Raw genomic sequence first — 20,441 nt, forward strand, 5'->3', positions numbered from 1 at the left:
TCCCTCACTTCCTTTTCTGATAAAGCAAGAAGCACATGAGACACCAGCAGTCTCTGGGAAGGGCCTCTGTGGAGCAGTCCAACACTAGGCACCAAAACCACAAACAGGCAGCCACAGATGAATGAATAAATGAAGAAACCCTCCTAGAGTGCATGCTGGATGCCAGGCATGGCGCTGGGGGCTTTCTTATCTCAGGCAGTCCTCCTTGCAACTCTGAGGTGGATATTATCCCAATCATACAATTGACAAAATGGAGGCTCCCAAGGCCAAAGAGGTAAAACTCAAATTCAGATCGACTTTCTAAAAATCCAAATGACATAGCTGTATACTATTATTGTATACTATTATTCTTTCCACAAATATTTATTGTGCACCTCTTCTGTGCATACCTCCATCATTGTACTTTTCTTCCTGTACTGTAATAACTGTCTAATTTCCCAGACTGATTATATTGATAATTCCTTAAATTCAGGAAGCAGGGTCTACTTGCTTTTGTATATCCAGTATCTAACACAATGCCTGGTGTATACCTAAACACTCAATAATTTAAATTTGTTACTAGTTAAAAAAAAAAACTAAGTTTTACATTTTTACATGTTATTTCTGCTGCTAGGTAGATAGGCTACCACATCTCAAGGAAAGACTGGTAAAGAAAAGGGGCATCCCCAAAAAGATTTTTTTGGCATTGCTTTATTTGAGGTACTTTTTTTTTAATGCTAAAAATGATTGAAGTAGTTTATATTTCATTCATGCTAATGTTGTGGTAGATTGATACAAAATAAATAAGGAGAACGTGGGTAGGGAAGGAGAAAAGGCATTCTATTATAATAAGAAATGAAAGAGACTTGGCAAAAAAAATTTTTTTTGTGCTGTTAACTGAATTCAGAGGATAATAACCTGATGTAATACCTATGACCCTCTAAAGTGGCATTTTTGCTCAGAGTCTGAATTCAACAGGCTGTAATGCATTATTTATTCACAAATTACTACGAAGCTGGCTCCGGTTCCTAAGACATTGTCCAGACTCCCCAGTCTCCTCTAAGGTTATGGCAGGCTAGAGGATAAAGCTATTTTTAAAAAAATCTCTTTTCCCTCTAAGAAAGAAAAAAGGCCAAATTAGTTAAAAGGGGAAAAAACAAAAGGACAAACAAGCTTCTTTCCACTCATTAGTACAGCTGTTATTCTTTAAAGCCCAAATTCTTTCTTTTAAAACATCCATAAATTCTGAAGACCGTAATTCTGAAAGTCATCTGCAGAAACATGGCTAGAAGAGGAATAAAAATGGAAAGACCTGCTCAGATCCCTTAGACATCATTTAATCCCAACTTCTTTATTCTAAGTCTGAGTTAGAGGCCAAATTTGATCTTTCTACAGGTCCAGCTAGCTCCAGAAATCTGGAGAAAGTTCTTTCTTCTCTTATCCAGTCCCCTGCTTTTCATGTTTCTCAATGATCTCTGTAGACCCAGACTTGAAAGCACAGGGACCCTTTACCAACCTGAGAACACCTAAGAGACACATTAATTTAAGTCTGGTTTGGGACAAACTTGATAAGAAAGGTCATTTTCTCTGTCACCCTCTCCTGGCTGTAGTCCCAGCGTTACTCAGCGCTCCCATGCCTCTTCTCATCTGTTCTACAACCAGAACTAAGAGTGAACAAAAATTCTTCCTTTAGAATTTAGATAGAATAAATTCCAGACTTAAAGCTGACTCAAATATTGCCATCTCTGGGAAAACTTCCTGAGCAGTCCCTTGCGCTCTTACTTCACAGACTGATTTACATGTCCCCTTTCATACCCTAATTGAACCATATAAATCTCTCTAGTACTGTACTTATAACACTGTGCAAGAATTTCTGGTTTATTCAGCTCATTTTTATAAGCTTCTTGGGAGTAGGGACAATGTTTTGTTCATCCCTGAATCTTGAGCATTCAGCACAGCTCCTGGAAAGCTAGGATAAGTTAGTGGTTAAGTGCAGACTCTAAAAATGGGCAGAAGGCCTGAAGAGACATTTCCCCAAAGAAAACATACAGATGACCAACAGGCACATGAAAAGATGCTTAGTCTCACTAATCATTAAAGAAATGCAAATCAAAACCAAAATGAGGAATCACCTTACACCAGTCAGAATGGTCATCGTTAAAAAGTCTACAAATAATAAATGCTGGAGAGGGTGTGGAGAAAAAGGTGCCCTCGTACACTGCTGGTGGGAATGTAAAATTGGTGCAGCCTCTATGGAAAATAGTATGGAGGTTCCTTAAAACACTAAACATAGAGCTACCATATGATCCTGTAATCCCACTCCTGGGCATATACCTGGAGAAAACTTTAATTCAAAAAGATATATGGGGCTTCCCTGGTGGCACAGTGGTTGAGAGTCCGCCTGCTGATGCAGGGGACGCAGGTTCGTGCCCCGGTCCGGGAGGATCCCACATGCCGCAGAGCGGCTAGGCCCGTGAGCCATGGCCGTTGAGCCTGCGCGTCTGGTGCCTGTGCTCCACAAGGGGAGAGGCCACAACACTGAGAGGCCCGGTTACCGCAAAAAAAAAAAAAAAAAAAAAAAAAAAGATATATGCACTGCTATGTTCATAGCAGCGCTGTTTACAATAGCCAAGACATGGAAGCAACCTAAATGTCCACTGACAGAGGAATGGATAAAGAAGATGTGGTACATATATACAACGGAATATTACTCAGCCATAAAAAAGAATGAAATAATAATGTCATTTGCAGCAACATGGATGGACCTAGAGACTATTGTAATAAGTGAAGTAAGCCAGACAGAGAAAGACAAATATCATATATCACTTATATGTGGAATCTAAAAAAAAATGATACAAATGACCTATTTATAAAACACAAACAGACACACAGACATAGAAAACAAACTTATGGTTACCAAAGGGGCGGAGGGGGAGAGATAAATTAGGAGTTTGGGATTAACATATACATACTACTATATATAAAATAGGTAACAACAAGGACCTACTGTATAGCACAGAGAACTCTACTCAATATCCTATAATAACATAAGTTGGAAAAGAGCCTAAAAAATGAAATCAAAACTACAATGAGGGGAGAGAGGGGGAAGATGGTGAAAGAGTAAGATACGGAGATCACCTTCCTCCCCACAGATAAATCAGAAATACATCTACACGTGGAACAACTCCTACAGAACACCCACTGAATGCTGGCAGAAGACCTCAGACCTCCCAAAAGGAGAGGGGATTAAGAGCGCTGCTTAAAGGAGCTCCAGAGACAGGTGTGAGCCGCGGCTAAAAGCGCGGACCCCAGAGACGGGCATGAGACGCTAAGGCTGCTGCTGCCGCCACCAAGAAGCCTGTGTGCGAGCACAGGTCACTATCCACACCTCCCTTCCGGGAAGCCTGTGCAGCCCGCCACCGCCAGGGTCCTGGGAGCCAGGGACAACTTCCCCGCGAGAACGCACGGAGCGCCTCAGGCTGGTGCAGTGTCCTGCTGGTCTCTGCCGCCGCAGGCTGGCCCCGCACTCTGTGCCCCTCCCTCCCCCGGCCTGAGTGAGCCAGAGCAGCCCCTGAATCAGCTGCTCATTTAACCCCGTCCTGTCTGAGCAAAGAACAGATGCCCTCCGGAGACCTACACACAGAGGCAGGGCCAAATCCAAAGCTGAGCCCCGGGAGCTGTGCGCACAAAGAAGAGAAAGGGAAATTTCTCCCAGCAGCCTCAGGAGCAGCGGATTAAATCTCCACAATCAACTTGATGTACCCTGCATCGGTGGAATACCTGAATAGACAACGAATCATCCCAAATTGAGGAGGTAGAGACTTTGAGAGCAAGATTTATTATTTTCTCCCCCTTTTCCGCTTTTTATGAGTGTGTATGTGTATGATTCTGTGTGAGATTTTGTCTGTAGAGCTTTGCTTTCACCATTTGTCCTAGGGTTCTGTCCGTCCATTTTTTTCTTTAATTTAAAAAAAATTTTTTTTTCTTAATAATTATTTTTATTTTTTATTTTAATAACTTTATTTAATTTTATCTTTATTTTATTTTATCCTCTTCCTTCTTTCCTTCCTTCCTTCCGTCCTTTATTTTCTTTCTCTCTCCCTCCCACCCTCTCCGTCCCTCCCTCCTTCTCTCTCTCTCTCTTTTTCTTTCTTTCTACTTTTTCTCCCTTTTATTCTGAGTCGTGTGGATGAATGGCTCTTGGTGCTGCAGCCAGGAGTAAGTGCTGTGCCTCTGAGGTGGGAGAGCCAACTTAAGGACACCGGTCCACAAGAGACCTCGCAGCTCCACGTAGTATCAAACGGCGAAAATCTCCCAGAGATCTCCATCTGAACACCAGCACCCAGCTTCACTCAACGACCAGCAAGCTACAGTGCTGGACACCCTATGCCAAACAATGAGCAAGACAGGAGCACAACCCCACCCATGAGCAGAGAGGCTGCCTAAAATCATAATAAGGCCACAGACACCCCAAAACACACCACCAGACATGGACCTGCCCACCAGAAAGAAAAGATCCAGCCTCATCCACCAGAACACAGGCACTAGTCCCCTCCACCAGGAAGCCTACACATCCCACTGAACCAACGTTAGCCACTGGGGACAGACACCAAAAACAACAGGAACTATGAACCTGCAGCCTGCAAAAAGGAGACCCGAAATACAGTAAGATAAGCAAAATGAGAAGACAGAAAAACATACAGAAGATGAAGGAGAAAGATAAAAACCCATCAGAACTAACAAATGAAGAGGAAATAGGCAGTCTACCTGGAAAAGAATTCAGAATAATGATAGGAAAGATGATCCAAAATCTTGGAAATAGAATAGACAAAATGCAAGAAACATTTAACAAGGACCTAGAAGAACTAAAGATGAAACAAGCAACGATGAACAACACAATAAATGAAATTAAAAATACTCTAGATGGCATCAATAGCAGAATAACTGAGGCAGAAGAACGGATAAGTGACCTGCAAGATAAAATAGTGGAAATAACTACTGCAGAGCAGAATAAAGAAAAAAGAATGAAAAGAACTGAGGACAGTCTCAGAGACCTCTGGGACAACATTAAACACACCAACATTCGAATTATAGGGGTCCCAGAAGAAGAAGAGAAAAAGAAAGGGACTGAGAAAATATTTGAAGATATTATAGTTGAAAACTTCCCTAATATGGGAAAGGAAATAGTTAATCAAGTCCAGGAAGCACAGAGAGTCCGTTACAGGATAAAACCAAGGAAAAACATGCCAAGACACATATTAATCAAACTGTCAAAAATGAAATACAAAGAAAACACATTAAAAGCAGCAAGGGAAAAACAACAAATAACACACAAGGGAATCCCCATAAGGTTAACAGCTGATCTTTCAGCAGAAACTCTGCAAGCCAGAAGGGACTGGCAGGACATATTTAAAGTGATGAAGGAGAAAAACCTACAACCAAGATTACTCTACCCAGCAAGGATCTCATTCAGACTTGATGGAGAAATTAAAACCTTTACAGACAAGCAAAAGCTGACAGAGTTCAGCACCACCAAACCAGCTTTACAACAAATGCTAAAGGATCTTCTCTAGTCAAGAAACACATGAGAAGGAAAAGACCTACAATAACAAACCCAAAACAATTAAGAAAATGGGAATAGGAACATACATATCGATAATTACCTTAAATGTAAATGGATTGAATGCTCCCACCAAAAGACACAGACTGGCTGAATGGATACAAAAACAAGACCCATATATATGCTGTCTACAAGAGACCCACTTCAGACCTAGGGACACATACCAACTGAAAGTGAGGGGATGGAAAAAGATATTCCATGAAAATGGAAATCAAAAGAAAGCTGGAGCAGCAATACTCATATCAGATAAAATAGACTTTAAAACAAAGAATGTTACAAGAGACAGAGAAGGACACTACATAATGATCAAGGGATCAATCCAAGAAGAAGATATAACAATTGTAAATATTTATGCATCCAACATAGGAGCACCTCAATACATAAGGCAAATACTAACAGCCACAAAAGGGGAAATCGACAGTAACACAATCATAGTAGGGGACTTTAACACCCCACTTTCACCACTGGACAGATCATCCAAAATGAAAATAAATAAGGAAACACAAGCTTTAAATGATACATTAAACAAGATGGACTTAATTGATATTTATAGGACATTCCATCCAAAAACAACAGAATACACATTTTTCTCAAGTGCTCATGGAACATTCTCCAGGATAGATCATATCTTGGGTCACAAATCAAGCCTTTGTAAATTTAAGAAAATTGAAATTGTATCAAGTATCTTCTCTGACCACAACGCTATGAGACTAGATATCAATTACAGGAAAAGATCTGTAAAAAAATGCAAACACATGGAGGCTAAACAATACACTACTTAATAACGAAGTGATCACTGAACAGATCAAAGAGGAAGTCAAAAAATACCTAGAAAGAAATGACAATGCAGACACGACGACCCAAAACCTATGGGATGCAGCAAAATCAGTTCTAAGAGGGAAGTTTATAGCAATACAATCCTACCTTAAGAAACAGGAAACATCTCGAACAAACAACCTAACCTTGCACCTAAAGCAATTAGAGAAAGAAGAACAAAAAAAACCCCAAGGTTAGCAGAAGGAAAGAAATCATAAAGATCAGGTCAGAAATAAATGAAAAAGAAATGAAGGAAATGATAGCAAAGATCAATAAAACTAAAAGCTGGTTCCTTGAGAAGATAAACAAAATTGATAAACCATTAGCCAGACTCATCAAGAAAAAAAGGAAGAAGACTCAAATCAATAGAATTAGAAATGAAAAAGGAGAAGTAACAACTGACACTGCAGAAATACAAAAGATCATGAGAGATTACTACAAGCAACTCTATGACAATAAAATGGAAAACCTGGAAGAAATGGATAAATTCTTAGAAGTGCACAACCTGCCAAGACTGAATCAGGAAGAAATAGAAAATATGAACAGACCAATCACAAGCACTGAAATTGAAACTGTGATTAAAAATCTTCCAACAAACAAAAGCCCAGGACCAGATGGCTTCACAGGCAAATTCTATCAAACATTTTGAGAAGAGCTAACACCTATCCTTCTCAAACTCTTCTAAAATATAGCAGAGGGAGGAACACTCCCCAACTCATTCTACGAGGCCACCATCACCCTGATACCAAAACCAGACAAGGATGTCACAAAGAAAGAAAACTACAGGCCAATATCACTGATGAACATAGATGCAAAAATCCTCAACAAAATACTAGCAAACAGAATCCAACAGCACATTAAGGGGATCATACGCCATGATCAAGTGGGGTTTATTCCAGGAATGCAAGGATTCTTCAATATACTCAAATCAATCAATGTGATACACCATATTAACAAATTGAAGGAGAAAAACCATATGGTCATCTCAATAGATGCAGAGAAAGCTTTCGACAAAATTCAACACTCATTTATCATAAAAACCCTCCAGAAGGTAGGCATAGAGGGAACTTTTCTCAACATAATAAAGGCCATATATCACAAACCCACAGCCAACATTGTCCTCAATGGTGAAAAACTGAAAGCATTTCCACTAAGATCAGGAACAACACAAGGTTGCCCACTCTCACCACTCTTATTCAACGTAGTTTTGGAAGTTTTAGCCACAGCAATCAGAGAAGAAAAGGAAATAAAAGGAATCCAAATAGGAAAAGAAGAAGTAAAATTGTCACTGTTTGCAGATGACATGATAGTATACATAGAGAATCCTAAAGATGCTACCAGAAAACTACTAGAGCTAATCAATGAGTTTGGTAAAGTAGCAGGATACAAAATTAATGCACATTCCTATACACTAATGATGAAAAATCTGAAAGTGAAATTAAGAAAACACTCCCAGGGCTTCCCTGGTGGCGCAGTGGTTGAGAGTCCGCCTGCCGATGCAGGGGACACAGGTTCGTGTCCTGGTCTGGGAAGATCCCACATGCCGCGGAGCGGCTAGGCCCATGAGCCATGGCTGCCAAGCCTGCGCATCCGGAGCCTGTGCTCCACAACGGGAGAGGCCACAACAGTGAGAGGCGTGCGTACCGCAAAAAAAAAAAAAAAAAAAAGACTCCCATTTACCATAGCAACAAAAAGAATAAAATATCTAGGAATAAACCTACCTAAGGAGACAAAAGACCTGTATGTAGAAAATTATAAGACACTGATGAAAGAAATTAAAGGTGATACAAATAGATGGAGAGATATACCGTGTTCTTGGATTGGAAGAATCAACATTGTGAAAATGACTCTACTACTCAAAGCAATCTCAGATTCAATGCAATCCCTATCAAACTACCAATGGCATTTTTCACAGAACTAGAACAAAAAATTTCACAATTTGTATGGAAACACAAAAGACCCCGAATAGCCAAAGCAATCTTGAGAACGAAAAACAGAGCTGGAGGAATCAGGCTCCCTGACTTCAGACTATACTACAAAGCTACAGTAATCAAGACAGTATGGTACTGGCACAAAAACAGAAATATAGATCAATGGAACAGGATAGAAAGCCCAGAGACAAACACACGCACATATGGTCACCTAATCTTTGATAAAGGAGGCAGGAATGCACAGTGGAGAAAGGACAGCCTCTTCAATAAGTGGTGCTGGGAAAACTGGACAGCTACACCTAAAAGTATGAGATTAGAACACTCCCTAACACCATACATAAAAATAAGCTCAAAATGGATTAAAGACTGAAATGTAAGGCCAGAAACTATCAAACTCTTAGAGGAAAACATAGGCAGAACACTCTATGACATAAATCACAGCAAGATCCTTTTTGACCCACCTCCTAGAGAAATGGAAGTAAAAACAAAAATAAACAAATGGGACCTAATGAAACTGAAAAGCTTTTGCACAGCAAAGGAAACCATAAACAAGACCAAAAGACAACCCTCAGGATGGGAGAAAATATTTGCAAATGAAGCAACTGACAAAGGATTAATCTCCAAAATTTACAAGCAGCTCAATAACAAAAAAACAAACAACCCAATCCAAAAACGGGCAGAAGAGCTAAATAGACATTTCTCCAAAGATGATATACAGATTGCCAACAAACACATGAAAGAATGCTCAACATCATTAATCATTAGAGAAATGCAAATCAAAACTACAATGAGATATCATCTCACACCAGTCAGAATGGCCATCATCAAAAAATCTACAAACAATAAATGCTGGAGAGGGTGTGGAGAAAAGGGAACCCTCTTGCACTGTTGGTAGGAATGTAAACTGATACAGCCACTATGGAGAACAGTATGGAGGTTCCTTAAAAAACTACAAATAGAACTACCATATGATCCAGCAATCCCGCTACTGGGCATATACCCTGAGAGACCATAATTCAAAAAGAGTCATGTACTACAATGTTCATTGCAGCTCTATCTACAATAGCTAGGACATGGAAGCAACCTAAATGTCCATTGACAGATGAATGGAAAAAGAAGATGTGGCACATATATACAATGGAATATTACTCAGCCATAAAAAGAAACGAAATTGAGTTATTTGTAGAGGTGGATGGACCTAGAGACTGTCATACAGAGTGACATGTAAGTCAGAAAGAGACAAACAAATACTGTAGGCTAACACATATATATGGAATCTAAAAAAAAAAAAAAGGTTCTGAAGAACCTAGAGGCGGGACAGGAATAAAGACGCAGACATAGAGAATGGATCTGAGGACACGGGGAGGGGGAAGGGTAAGCTGGGACGAAGTGAGAGAGTGGCATGGACATATATACACTACCAAATGTAAAACAGATAGCTAGTGGGAAGCAGCTGCATAGCACAGGGAGATCAGCTCAGTGCTTTGTGACCACCTAGAGGGGCGGGATAGGGAGGATGGGAGGGAGACTCAAGAGGGAGGAGATATGGTGATATATGTATATGTATAGCTGATTCATTTTGTTATAAAGCAGAAACTAACACACCATTGTAAAGCAATTATACTCCAATAAAGACGTAAAAAAAAAGGAGTCTAAAATGTAATATATATTTGTATGTATATATGTATAACTGAATCACTTTTCTGTATACTTGAAAGTAACAGCATTGTAAATTAACTGTACTTCAATTAAAAAAAAAAAGGGCAGACTCTAGAGGCAGACTGCCTAGAATCCAATCTCAGCTCCTCCTTTATTATGTGAGAGACCCTGGGCAAGTTACTTAACTTCTTTGTGCCTTAGTTTTCTCATTTGTTAAATGTGGATAATTATAATACCAACCTCATAGTGTTGTGAAGATTACAGGAAATAATGTACATACAGCACTTAGAGTAGTGCTTGGCTTATGGTGAACGCTCAAGAGATGTTGGCTAGTATTTTTATTAGGAATATGTACTCAAATTATTGTTAAAATGCTTGGTACTGCCAGAGGTCTACACCCACAGACTGTTGTGGCTAGAAGAGTAGGCACAGATTAAACACAGATTATACATTCACAATCATCTTCTTTCATACTACTTTTCATTTTACTGTATCACATTCAACTATATTGTAAATTAAAGATTCTGCTGTAAGACTAAAAAAATTATCACTGTATTCTGAATTCCAGAGCGTTGACCTATGAACTTTTCATATGCTGGTACACAGCTCATTCATAAATTGAGAAGCATTTGTTTTCTACTAAAAAATGGTTGATAAGACTATTTGAATGATAGACTGAGGAAAAATTTCCCTCAGAGAAAGATCTGATTTTCATGATTTATTTATGAGCCCCTTTTTTCTTGTGGCCAGTTTAAAATTAACTTAGAATGTAAATTAGAGATATTTGACGACAGGAAAATCCTGGTGATTGCCAAGTATGACAAAAGGTATGACTAACATATTGACTTTGGAATTGCAACACTATCTGTAAATAAAAAAAATAGTATTAATCTCTAAGAGTTTTCTGCACTTTAATGATCAATCTGAAAGGTCAGATTCAGAAGTACTAATTAATGCCTTTTAAAAATCATGCCTAGATCATGTATTTTAAGCAGCAAAGTGTCACTCAACTTTTCCCTTCATTGTCCAAAAAATATGAAACAAAAAAGCACTGTTTTGTATAGTTTTTACAGAATAATTGTCAAGGTTACATTTACAACACCAAAGGAGCTTTATATCACCATGGACATTCTACCATGTATAGTATTTCCAGTCCTATTCTACCTATAAGCCACAAATGATAGCAAACTTGAGCTACAGGGTGTAAAGGGAATTGCAAGTTAAGTAAGTTTGGTTTTGGGTGTTACATATCTTCTTTTAATGAGAAGATATATGTAACTCACCCTGAGAGCTAACTTGGTTTCATCAGGGCAAGACTTTGAACCTACCTGACAATGTGGTACAGAGAGAAGACAGAATTAGCTTTAAAAAGTGTTGACATCAAGTCATGGGTGACTGATTTATAAGGAATTATTGAGGGCAATTAAATTTTTATTCTATTATTTTTATATATTTCTATTTTTTTAAAAATATTTAATTAATTTATTTAGGCTGTGCCGGGTCTTAGTTGAGGCATGTGGGATCTTCACTGCGGCATGTGGGATCTTTAGTTGTGGCATGTGGAATTCTTAGGTGTGGCATGCAGATTCCTTAGTTGTGGCATGCAAACTCTTAGTTGTGGCATGCATGCGGGATCTAGTTCCCCGACCAGGGATTGAACCTGGGCCCCCTGCATTGGGAGCACAGAGTCTTACCCACTGGACCACCAGGGAAGTCCCTATATTTCTATTTTTTAAAGTGATGATTATTTCCTAAAAAGTCCCTTGGTGTCCTAGGCAAAGAAAGACTAGGTTTAAAACAAGGTTATTAAGATAATAATAAAGGTTTTTTTTTTAAACCTTTAAACATGTACTTGGCTCCTTAAAGTTATAAATCCCTAAAAGAGACAAGTACTCTTTAATAACCCTTTTAATGACTTTTGGAAAATTCAAGCTGAAAACATCTAAGGAGGGAATAAGAAACTATAGATTTATTACTATCCACATTCTGCTTTGTAGAGGCAAAAGTGGAAGAATAAAACTAAAAGAAACCCAATGAACATACCACATTTTGTTTCTTAGATTTAATTAAATCAAAGTCAACTCTCATCTTTAAGTTTACATAATAAGAGTCAGTTTCCCAGGGGAAAAAAACCCCAGAACAGGATACTAAGATAAAAAGAAATCTGCTCTGCCAAGAGTGTTCTAGTTCCAGAAAGTGTTTGGTTTAGTGTTTGGTTGAAAGCATTCTGGTCTCATTTCCCACAATCTTTCAGCCAAGAAAAGAGCTGAAGTTTGTCTTTCAATATAGCCCTCTGTATCTGGACAAGAAAGATTTAATTCTACTTTAGTACTTTAAAGAGATGAGTACAAAGATGTCAGCCTGATGATCTAAAGGGTAGGTGATTCTGGAATTCCTTAATATTGAGTTCCTAAATATTTAAATTAAATTAACCCTCATTTTTTTGCTCTACTCTTATTGGCAGATGGGAATAATTAGCATAGTTCTTTATGTTTCCCTGTTATCTTTCTTTCTGACTGAACAAATCTAGATAACTTCAATATTTTTTTTCTTGAAGACTGGGAATGTAAGACAGTTACCGTTACCCTTTGAACTATATCTAATTTACCTTCAGATTATTGATACTTATTCCATATTAAAATGTGATAATCTTGTTGGTTATGCAATAAGCATGCGAACCCCCAAAACTAATAAAAAAGATCATGCTACAGATTGGAATTCCATTAGATGATACTGTTCCAGTTTCCTTGTTGCGTATTCTGGAGTTGGTTTCTTCCTTCTTGTATAAATTAGTTTTTGCTTTTCTTTGACATAATGACGGCTCCTTTTTCTCCTCCCCCCAAATTAAAATTAATCATAATCTTTCAAAGAGTTCTGTATTACCTTTCATTTTTGACTGACATCCTACTTGCTGTAGTCCTCAAGAAATCAATGAATATATTAACTGAAATTAGACTTGGCACCTGTCTCCAAGGAACTCAGCTAAATAGTTCTTGGGAGACTTAGATGGAATTTTTAATAACTTCAAAAGGGATTTTTTAAAAAAACTGTGCATTCTTTTTTTGACATTAAGCCATTACGATTTATTAAAATGCATGTATATGTGGCTCTTATATGCATGTGAAAATTTAGGTATTTAATTAAATAGTTCATAATTTTATTCCAAGTCATTATAACTCCTTTTCCCAACAGCCTTAAACACAAAGGTATTTCACCATTACTGACTTATCTTTTCTTATAAAACTGTGCATTCTTAAGTCACTCTTTCAAACCCATGCTTTTTGAGTTCCCCAAAAAAGACATAAGGGTAGAATAAAACAAATATGACCAGAGATAAGGGCATTAGAACACTCTAAAAAAATCTAACAAGTTAATGATTGTTATGAAAAGAAACTAAACGGCTAGTTTAGGTAGTATCTTATCAACACAAAAGAACAGTGTATTTCTTCTCAGCCACAACACTCAACTTGAAGGGCAAAGGAACTGGAAAAACATGGTGCTGAAGAAGGGAGACTATAAATATTCAAGACTTTCTGTTTGTTTGTTTCTAAATTTCAGAACGTTTTGTTTTTCTTCAGAGCTCTAAATAAGTCAGGTACAGAAACCTCATCTCAGACTAAAAGTAATAACAATCAGATGATGAATAGAAAAGAGTTTAGTCTGAAAGAGTGAGTTGGAATCCTGGTTGTACCATTTAATAGCTCTGCAACTTTTATCTTTTCGAATTTCAGTTTCTACCTCTGTAACACCGGTATAATACTGCCAAACCCAATAGGGTTGGCGAGAACTAAAATAAAGAAGGCATGTAATATCTGTACAATGCCTGGCTCATAGTAGGCATTTGATAAATTTTCATGGACTTTTTCCCCTTCCCTAACCACTGTGGAAATTAAAATTGACAGATAAATAGTGTTCTCTTCACTCTCAAAGCTATTGTGGTGAGAAAAAGATAGAAATAACCAAATGGAGCTATAAGTCTCCTTGATCTAAAATCTTAAAGTAGATAAGTAAGCAGTGAAATAAAACTGGTAAGAGATAAATAGAAAGAATAATGGAACTATAAAACCCATATGAAAGCTAAGATACTGTTAATCATTCCTATTTTCCTCTTGGCTGTGATGATATTATATTTCATATTCAGTGAGGGGATAAATTACCCAAACTTCGAAAAGTAAAATTAAAAGTGTTTCACAAGAACAAAAACTGCTTCTATTTTCTAGATGTTTTATCAGAAAAATATTTCAAAATGAAAGTAAGGCCTTCAGTCATTCATCTGAGATGACCTGTTTACGTGTCTACTACATGCCAACTGTCATACTAAAGGGCAGAGGGTATACAAAAGAAGGTGAAAGAATCTGTTAAAGGCATAGTACATGCCAAGTGTTTCAGGCATGCACCACTGTGTTAGTTCACTAGGGATGCCATAATAAAACACTACCAACTGGGTGACAAATAGCAGAAATATATTTTTTCACAGTCCTGGAGGCTGGAAGTCCAAGAACAAGGTGTAGGCAGTGTCAGTTTCCTCTGAGGCCTCTCTCCTTGGCTTGCAGTTGGCTGCCCTCTTGCTGTCTCTTCACATGGTTGTCCCTCTATGTACGTACACCCCTGGTGTCTGTGTCTCTTTGTGTGTCCAAATTTCCTCTCCTTATAAGGCTACCAGTAAGACTGGATTAGGGCTCACCCTAATAGCCTCATTTTAACTTAATCACATCTTTAAAGGCCCTATCTCCAGACTGGGGGTTGAGATTCAATATAGCAATTCTGGGGGAAGACACAATTCAGCCTATAAGAAACATCATCTCACTTAATCATCACCGTGTTGTATAAATGAGGATATAGGCTTTGAGAGAATAAATAACTCATCGAATGTCAGATAGCCAGTAAGTGGTAGAAGGAAAATTTTAACCAAGGTCTCGTTATGAGTACACCAAAGCCTTTGCTCTTTCCGCTATTCACACCTCCTCAAAGAATTACACATCAACTTGGGAAGACATAGTACTGACTGATGAAACTTTAAATATGGGGCTTACTGATAAGGAGGGACTTATTCACTGAACTTGTGTATTATATGGAAAGAAGGGACTCAGGATTAATAAACATTTATGTAATAAATAGAATATTTATTACATTTTAGGCTGGGTTCTTTCACAAAAGAGTCTATTGGTTCCCTTACAGGAGGAATTCCTGATTGTCAAACAGAACAGTCTTGGTATGTCTTGGCCCAAAGCCTACAGATGATCCAAGTCAATGTCAAATACAACAGTGTTTTCTAGAATAAATATCTTAGATATACTCTTTTAGATCTCTTTTCTTCTACATTTGGGTGTAGGTTATGTGCAGGTATACATGTATGAAATCCCTAATCTGCTTTATAACATTCTACATTTATCGTTTGAAGTTTGTTAAAAGTACCATTCTAGCTTGTGCTTTATTCTTTAACTACATTTGATGGATGTATACTATATGTTAAATTGTAATTACGTAATTAATAAGTTAAATAATTTGCACTCCTAGATTATGTTATAAGGCTTCCAAAGAAGACCATTACAGGTATGCATACTAAGGCCTATGTCTAGAATCCTGGTACATACCAACTGTTAAACAAAAACTGTTGGACTCCTCAAAGCCGGAAGTGAAACTCCCATGTGAAAGATGTCCTCCTTATACTACCAGGAAAGAAACAAAGAGAGGCAACTGTGGACGAGTAACTAAAATATATGGGGGACTAAAGGAAGATAAGAATTATTTTAACAAGATCTGTTTGTACAAATTACTCTCGACTTTGACTCCCCTTTTCTGGTGATAAGAATGCAAACTTCACAAAGCTAAGTTGCCTCTCTTTGTTCAACTTAGTATATAAACAATTAGGCCTAGCCACTCCTTTGCGTCTTCATTTTCCTATGGGGATTCTCATGTATGTGTAAAAATCTGTATACTTTTCTTTTGTTAATCTGTCTTATGTCAATTTAAGACACAGGCCCAGGTGGAGACCCTAGGAGGGTAGAGGTAAAGTTTTGTGTCCCATGCACTATATATATAATAAATATATAGTACTTACCATGTATTATAAGGGCTACAAGGGCCTCCTGAAGGAGGCTGAATTGTGGAAAACCATTATTTTGGGGTAAGTTCCTTGAATATTAATTATACCATTTCCAAAAAAAACAGTACAAAAGCACATTCCAAAGTTAGATCTGATTTTTAGTATGATTTATTCTTCTGCTTCTCTCCTAGAGAATGAATATTAAACAGTGTTCTTATCAGTAATGGGAATTCAGTTGTGATTTTTCAAACTGTCTCAACTGAGGGAAGTGGGTGGAAGAGGTGGGAGTAGTATATTAGAATCTCCAGGGAAAAATGGGAGAGCAGATAGGGAAGTAATATTCAGAGTTTAAAAACAAAGCAGTGCTTTTCTCCAATACTTTTATGTGTTTTTAGTCATAGGATTTAATGTTTTGAAATTTCAAGTAACATTAAGGCAGGGCATATGTTAACCAAAAACAGAGGTTGAGGAACACCAGCATAAGGGAATTTTTAATAACCAGAAGAAATCAGAGACTTCATTTTTTTGTCTCCAGACTAAAGTGCATATAGAAGGCATTTAATGAACGTTTTGAACTGAGCAGACACAGTAGCCAATTAACCCTAATTACTTACTTAATTCAACAAGTACACGCACAGAAAAAGGTAATGCTCTTACAGAGCTGTGTCCAGGAACTGAACACCATGATGGTTTAAACTTTAAGTGGAAAAGTAAATCCCCAAACCCAGTATGACACCTTTGTAACTCTGAGCACATATATTTTTATTTCTGACATTTTGTGTTTCCAGCTGTTACTACCTTTGTAAACTTTCATAGAAAGAGCTCCTTATTATCCCCCTCTCCTTACCCCTTTGGTGCCTTCTACACAATAAACATACATGCTCAGGTTGAGAACTGCTCTGACCCCTGAACTTCTTTTTCCTCAAGCTGAGTATCCAAAGACAACTAAGATTTTCAATTTGACTTTTTTGGCTTTCAGTCCCAGAACAAACTTATTGTAAGACATATTATTTCCTACCTGCTGTCCGGCTGTAGATCACTGATAAGGCTCAAACTAATCAGTTCTCATGGTTGGAGGCAGATTGAAAGAATACTTATAGTACAGGCCCCTCCCAACCCAGCAGCTCTACGTGCATACATGATGGACAGTGCCCTGAAGTCCAAGGAATACCTACTTCCAGCTTGAGAACATCGTGCTGAAGTTTACGCTGAAATTCAAGGAAGTTTTTGATTGTCAGCTTCCCCTTGAGATCAGCTCCAAAAAAGTAGGTTGTGAGGGCTGAACACAAGCCAGACTTGAGGGTGTTGCCAGTTGTAGAACGATCTCTGTGACGCATTCCCATGCTGGTTTGGGAGCGAATGATGCTCTGAACCTAATGGAGAAGCAAACCCCCGTCCAGAAAAACATTACAAGGTGGAAAATATGGAAAAGTAAGAATAGTAACTGACTATCGACTGCTTACTGTTTGCCTACACTGTGCTACAAAGCTCTATTTTAATGCTCACAACAGTCCTATGAGATAAGCCCCATGATTATTCTCATTTTACAGATGAGGAATTTGAGGTACACTGCTAAATAACTTGCTTGAGGTCAAGTAGCTAGCAAATCATTGAACTGGTATTCTAACACACATGCTTGACACCTTTATAATTGGGATGCCTTTTAAAATCTCTCTTTAGAAAAAAGCATGCATTTGTTTTAGGCTCAAAACCTCACACACAACATTAAAATAATCATCAACCTCACAGTAATACCTTCCATATCTCAGGAGACTTTTAAAAATTTCACACTTCTCACTACTGACTCTCCAGTTGTGATGAGAGGCGGTATAGCTATAGGCAAATACTTGATATCACACAGATATTGAGATAACACATTTATTAGAATGATAATGTGAAACATAAAGTTGGTATGAAGTAATTCTCCAAGAGAAGATGGGGAATTAGTTTAATCTTTGAGAAGTTTTAAATGAGCTTTTGAAAACAAACAACCCAATCAAAAATGGGCAGAAGACCTAAACAGACATTTCTCCAAAGAAGATATACAGATTGCCAACAAACACATGAAAGGATGCTCAATATCACTAATCATTAGAGAAATGCAAATCAAAACTACAATGAGGTATCACCTCACAATGGCCATCATCAAAAAATCTACAAACAATAAATGCTGGAGAGGGTGTGGAGAAAAGGGAACCCTCTTGCACTGTTGGTAGGAATGTAAACTGATACAGCCACTATGGAGAACAGTATGGAGGTTCCTTAAAAAACTACAAATAGAACTACCATATGACCCAGCAATCCCACTACTGGGCATATACCCTGAGAAACCATAATTCAAAAAGAGTCATGTACCACAATGTTCATTGCAGCTCTATTTACAATAGCCAGGACATGGAAGCAACCTAAGTATCCATTGACAGATGAATGGATAAAGAAGATGTGGCACATATATACAATGGAATATTACTCAGCCATAAAAAGAAACGAAACTGAGTTATTTGTAGTGAGGTGGATGGACCTAGAAACTGTCATACAGAATGAAGTGTAAGTCAGAAAGAGACAAACAAATACTGTATGCTAATAATATATATGGAATCTAAAAAAAAAAAAAAAGGTTCTGAAGAACCTAGAGGCGGGACAGGAATAAAGACGCAGACATAGAGAATGGATCTGAGGACACGGGGAGGGGGAAGGGTAAGCTGGGACGAAGTGAGAGAGTGGCATGGACATATATACACTACCAAATGTAAAACAGATAGCTAGTGGGAAGCGGCCGCATACCACAGGGAGATCAGCTCAGTGATTTGTGACCACCTAGAGGGGTGGCATAGGGAGGGTAGGAGGGAGACTCAAGAGGGAGGAGATATGGTGATATATGTATATGTATAGCTGATTCACTTTGTTATAAAGCAGAAACTAACACACCATTGTAAAGCAATTATACTCCAATAAAGATGTTTAAAAAAATACAAAAAAATAAATGAGCTTTTGAGAAAGAATAATTTAGGGGACTAGCAACCATGGCTTAACTATATAAAATGAGCTTTTTGAGGCAAGTCTATGATTGATATAGCATTTTTTTCACAAGTTCCTGCAATCTTTTCTACCTCTTCACAAGCTAAAATAACAACTATTCAGAAAAATTAAAATTGTGATATGTAAGGACAGATAATAGAGGCATATTATATAAATAAATAATATATATAGCCTTGTGGATAATGATTTTTAAATTGCCAAATTAGAAAAGCATAATACTTAAAAACTTAAGATTTGTAACAATGGATTTCCATGGTTAAATGTCTTTTATTTGTTTTATTTATTACCTATGACCATAAAAAGACTTATTTAACACAATTTAAAAGTCTCTGGCTCTAAAAGGTAAAAGTAGTATAATGGAAAGACACAAGATGGGGAATCAGGACACATGGGGTCTAATTCTGTTGCTCTGCAGTGAAAGCACAATTTATGCAGTTCATTTAACTTCTCTGGGCCTTAGTTTTCTCATTGGAAAAGTTCACGGTTAGAGATCATTGTCCCTAAGTCTCCTTGTAACTCTAGGTTAATATCATAAATGCTTCTGATTATGATTTTTTTCTGGGTTCATGTTTTATCATGTAAATAAGATTTCTTGACATTTGTTTTTCATGCCCACGGAGACTTGAAAGATAGGTATACAATGGATTTTAAAATTATTTAAGTTGAAGTTTTTTAGACATTAAATTGAAATACAGGATAATCAGTACACTGCTGCTTCTATTTGAAGGCAACACACAATTCATTTTCTTTGCCTGGGTGTGAGAACTGAAGAATTTTCCAATAGCAGTGAACCAGTATTGAGCATCAACGTCAAGACCTGTCATGATTTAAATTTTGTGTGTGCTATAACATTGCAGCTTATACCCTTCCTATGGTGGAAATGTGTATGTTACCTTCAAAAGTGTGCTGCTGAAGAGTGTATGTGGAAATTTCATTCCCTTTCTTCTGTCTCACAACTCATACTTTCATACTAAAAAAACATTTCTGTCACAGCCTCGGGTGAATGTAGCCCAAACAGTTATGAGATTTCTTAAAAAATATCTTTTGCTAGGTTAGTTCTGTTTTATGATCTGCTATGAAATGGGTTAAAGAAAAGGATCTGGGGGCTTCCCTGGTGGCACAGTGGTTAAGAATCTAAGCAACTAAGCCCGTGCGCCACAACTACTGAGCCTGCGCTCTAGAGCCCGTGAGCCACAACTACTGAGCCCACATGCCACAACTACTGAAGCCCGTGCGCCTAAAGCCTGTGCTCTGCAACAAGAGAAGCCACCGCAATGAGAAGCCCGCGCACCGCAAATGAAGAGTAGCCTCTGCTCACCGCAACTAGAGAAAGCCCACGTGCAGCAATGAA

At 37.9% G+C, this 20,441-nt stretch overlaps 1 protein-coding gene across 2 annotated transcripts in view; it reads right to left on the reverse strand.

Annotated features, from left to right (window-relative positions):
* The window catches only part of MICU1 (mitochondrial calcium uptake 1), a 230,222-nt gene that overhangs the window by 74,032 nt on the left and 135,749 nt on the right, over positions 1-20,441 (reverse strand). For both annotated transcript variants that reach the window (XM_029245049.1, XM_029245050.1), the window contains one exon: positions 17,227-17,424. In XM_029245049.1, coding sequence (XP_029100882.1) covers positions 17,227-17,424 — 198 coding nt within the window. The remainder of the gene's footprint in view (positions 1-17,226; positions 17,425-20,441) is intronic.

This window comes from Monodon monoceros, unplaced genomic scaffold (genome assembly GCF_005190385.1).
Source record: "Monodon monoceros isolate NGI ecotype Baffin Bay Population unplaced genomic scaffold, NGI_Narwhal_1 Super_Scaffold_4, whole genome shotgun sequence".
In the NCBI taxonomy this organism is placed as follows: domain Eukaryota; kingdom Metazoa; phylum Chordata; class Mammalia; order Artiodactyla; family Monodontidae; genus Monodon; species Monodon monoceros.